Genomic DNA, 3,203 nt, shown 5'->3' on the forward strand with positions numbered 1-3,203 from the left:
GGCTACATTCGTCCGGTTGTAAGAAGTTAGGAGTATCTCACGCTTCGTAAACAGGAGTGAACGTTGTATATTGAGTTTGGTGTATCGGTTTGCATTTCTTATTATTGTTACGGAACATCTTTGTGAACGGGGACCATCAAAGAGCAAGTGCTTGGTGCTGGTGGGAGGCAAAACTCTCTCTCTCGAGCACAGCTGATCATTAAAGCTACCGCTGGCCAGTCAAACTTTCACGCTCGGTGATATCCGAGCTTCGTACCTCGTAGTCGAGCATCAAGGTCCGCGAAAATCGATGAGTCGATTCTTTCTCGCTCCAAGTACAACTCGAAACATTCGATCTGATTCGAATCACGCGCGAACCGAATACAATCAAGATCCAACAAAGTGAATATTCATTAAAAAGTGTCGATTATCGCTGATGAATCGAGCGTGTACGAACGTTATTTCATTAATAATAATTATTTCCTGGTGATTAAATCGGTTGGGAGAACGTTTACGAACGTTGGCCAAGCGTAGACTGAAGGAAGAAAGTCGAGGGCGAGCGCCGAGGTAAGGAAAAGTGTTCCGGATCGCCTACCACCGTGTTCAAAGATGATTTTTGAAGAAACTCTTTTCGTCGCTCCAACGATGCCAGAATAGGAAACACTGAAACGTGTGAGTTTGCTAGTGGTGTTCGTCATGGTAGTCCGTGTTCGTCTCATAGAGAATTGCAAATGATACGGATTCTAAGAATAAAGATTGAATCGGCAATTTCAATACTGGGGAGATAAACTTTGATCTCGCAAGGTAAATCGTAATTCGTTCTCCTCATGGTAATCCGTACGATCTCACGTGTTCCAGTCTCTACAATCCCGGGCAATTAGTATTCCATTTAAACTTCATCTTCTTTCCAATTTCAAAGAGATATCCCGCGCCGTCCCGACGCAATATCCAATTCCATTTCTTACTTGGAGTAAATCCTATCAAACTCGCAATTAAACTTTCATGGTTTCAATTGAAATTATATACGATGTTCCTTCGACGTTTCAATAAATTTTAAACATTATGTGATTCTTTATATTTTCTACACATTCATTAGATAAAATCCGCAATGTTCAATTAGAGAAGATCGAATCGACATTCTCGAGAGATCGTACCATTGTCTGTTTGCACTTGAAACTCGCGTTATTAGTGAAAGTCTCGTGTGCCTGTTGAACGTTCGTGCCAGAAAAATTAGTTACCTTGATTTCAGAACTCACGAAATCTTGGGAATAAAGGAACCAACTGACTTGATTATGCCCGGTTATTTCGCGAGAAGATAAAAGAGTGGCCAACTTAAGATTCCACCTGTTACTCGCCCGAGACTGCTACGAAATTCACGCGATCCGTCGACCGGTCATTACAATGATAATAGATCCTCCCGTCTTGCGAGCATTTTGACTGGCCAGTTTATATAGCCAGGGTTCCACTTACGGGGACCAGACGTTCGCATCGTTCTGTACCGAAGACTCGAAGAAATCGATAAATAATTATATCAGTGATCGTACCGAGGATTGTGCAAGAGGAATTACCAAGAAATGAAAATAGTGTTATTTCCATGATGATTTATGTATCAAAGGACTCCGACATCGATCTGAGTGATTCGAGTATAAAATCTATCGTCAGATAGATTCGCCAAATCATCGGGGCAATCGAAGAGGGGAAGAAAATCATTTTGAATATTTATAAAATCGAAGATGAACTCTGTGAGTCGCGTGGTCATCCTCTTGGCTGTATCCTGGCGTCTGGCGACGGGATTCAACGTCCTGCTGGCCACGATGGGCGGCACGAAATCTCACACGGTACCGTTCGTCGCGTTGGGCAACAGTTTAAAGGCGCGAGGGCACAACGTGACCCTCTTGAGCGCGTTTCCAGGACCCGCCGCGAACAACGGACTACGAGAGATCGTCCCACCCATTCTCGAGGTGCTAATTTCTCGTCAACTTCCACTAATTTACTTAACAGTTTTCGAATATTTATCGCAAAAGTTCAACGACGTTCAAACATTTCACGCCCAGGCTTACGTCGGAAATTACACGGCCGAATGGGATTTGGTCGGCGCCAGATTTCGTAACGAACTACCTATTTCTCCATGGGACGCGATGCGATACGGCTGGGAATCTTGCGAGGCTCTTCTTCGCGACGAGACGTCCGTGTCTTCTTTGAGGAAGCCCGAAGGCGACCCTCACGCGCGATGGGACATCGTCGTCGTCGACGGAGCTTTCCCCGAGTGTCTTCTAGGAATTCTTCACGGCGAGCACGTGCCCACCATCATGTTAAACACGGTAATATCTCGTCCCGAGTTAATCAATAGAAAAATATTTGCAAAACATTTACATACTCGAAACCAAACTACCGGAGTGGTACATGCATATGTATTAGGCGCATGTATCAAAGAGCGAAATATCTGTTTCACGTGGATTAGCTTCAGGCGAACAAAAATAAACTCATCAGAAAAATAAATAAAAAAAATAAACTCATCTCATAAGAAAATAAACTCATAAGAAAAATAAACTCATCGTCGGTACAGAAGCCACTATCGTTACTGTAACATTGTGTAACCTTTTTGAACACCCGTGAAAAATTGTGCAAAAAGAATACAAAAAGCCAAGGTAATTAATTAATTCAAACGCCGTCGCGAATGCGTTAATTTATCTTCTAATCAAGTTTCGATAACAATCTCGATCGAAGAGTACTGAGAAACCGGTTTGATGAATGAACACAGGTAGCCTTGTACAGCGGTTCGATCAGCCGACAAGGGAACCCATCGCCATGGTCCGTCACGCCGTATTTCGGCAAACCCTTCACGCAGGATATGAATTTCTTTCAAAGTCTCTTGAACGTTGCCTGCCTCCTCACGCTGAGACTCATGCACTGGATCATGATCAGTGGATACTTGCAACCGGTTTTGAGACAATATCTAGGTGCGTATCTTCGATGGGTTTCATTGATTCCTTCGTTTGGACGAATCGTGTATTTTATAGGGAGTCAATTGCCAGATGTACGAGACTTGACTACGGAGATTCCGCTCACGCTGCAGAATAGTCATTACACCGTGGCTGACTCTGTGCCCTATTTGGCAAACGTCGTCAACGTCGCGTGTCTGCATTGCAACCCGGCCACTCAGCTTAATCCCGATTTGGAAACGTTCTTACAACGCGGTGAGTCGATCGAGAAATTATTTATTT

The 3,203-nt window shown here is 43.8% G+C and overlaps 1 protein-coding gene across 1 annotated transcript in view; it reads left to right on the plus strand.

Moving 5' to 3' along the window:
* Window positions 1–722: 722 nt before the first annotated feature.
* LOC108627535 (UDP-glucuronosyltransferase 2A1-like) overlaps window positions 723–3,203 on the plus strand; it is a 4,576-nt gene continuing 2,095 nt past the window's right edge. The window contains exons 1-5 of the mRNA XM_018028820.2: window positions 723–783; window positions 1,229–1,940; window positions 2,034–2,300; window positions 2,741–2,939; window positions 3,000–3,176. Coding sequence (XP_017884309.1) covers window positions 1,713–1,940; window positions 2,034–2,300; window positions 2,741–2,939; window positions 3,000–3,176 — 871 coding nt within the window. The 5' untranslated portion in view covers window positions 723–783; window positions 1,229–1,712. The remainder of the gene's footprint in view (window positions 784–1,228; window positions 1,941–2,033; window positions 2,301–2,740; window positions 2,940–2,999; window positions 3,177–3,203) is intronic.

Source organism: Ceratina calcarata, unplaced genomic scaffold (assembly GCF_001652005.2).
Source record: "Ceratina calcarata isolate Rehan_Ccalc_2016 unplaced genomic scaffold, ASM165200v1 scaffold477.2, whole genome shotgun sequence".
In the NCBI taxonomy this organism is placed as follows: Eukaryota; Metazoa; Arthropoda; class Insecta; order Hymenoptera; family Apidae; genus Ceratina; species Ceratina calcarata.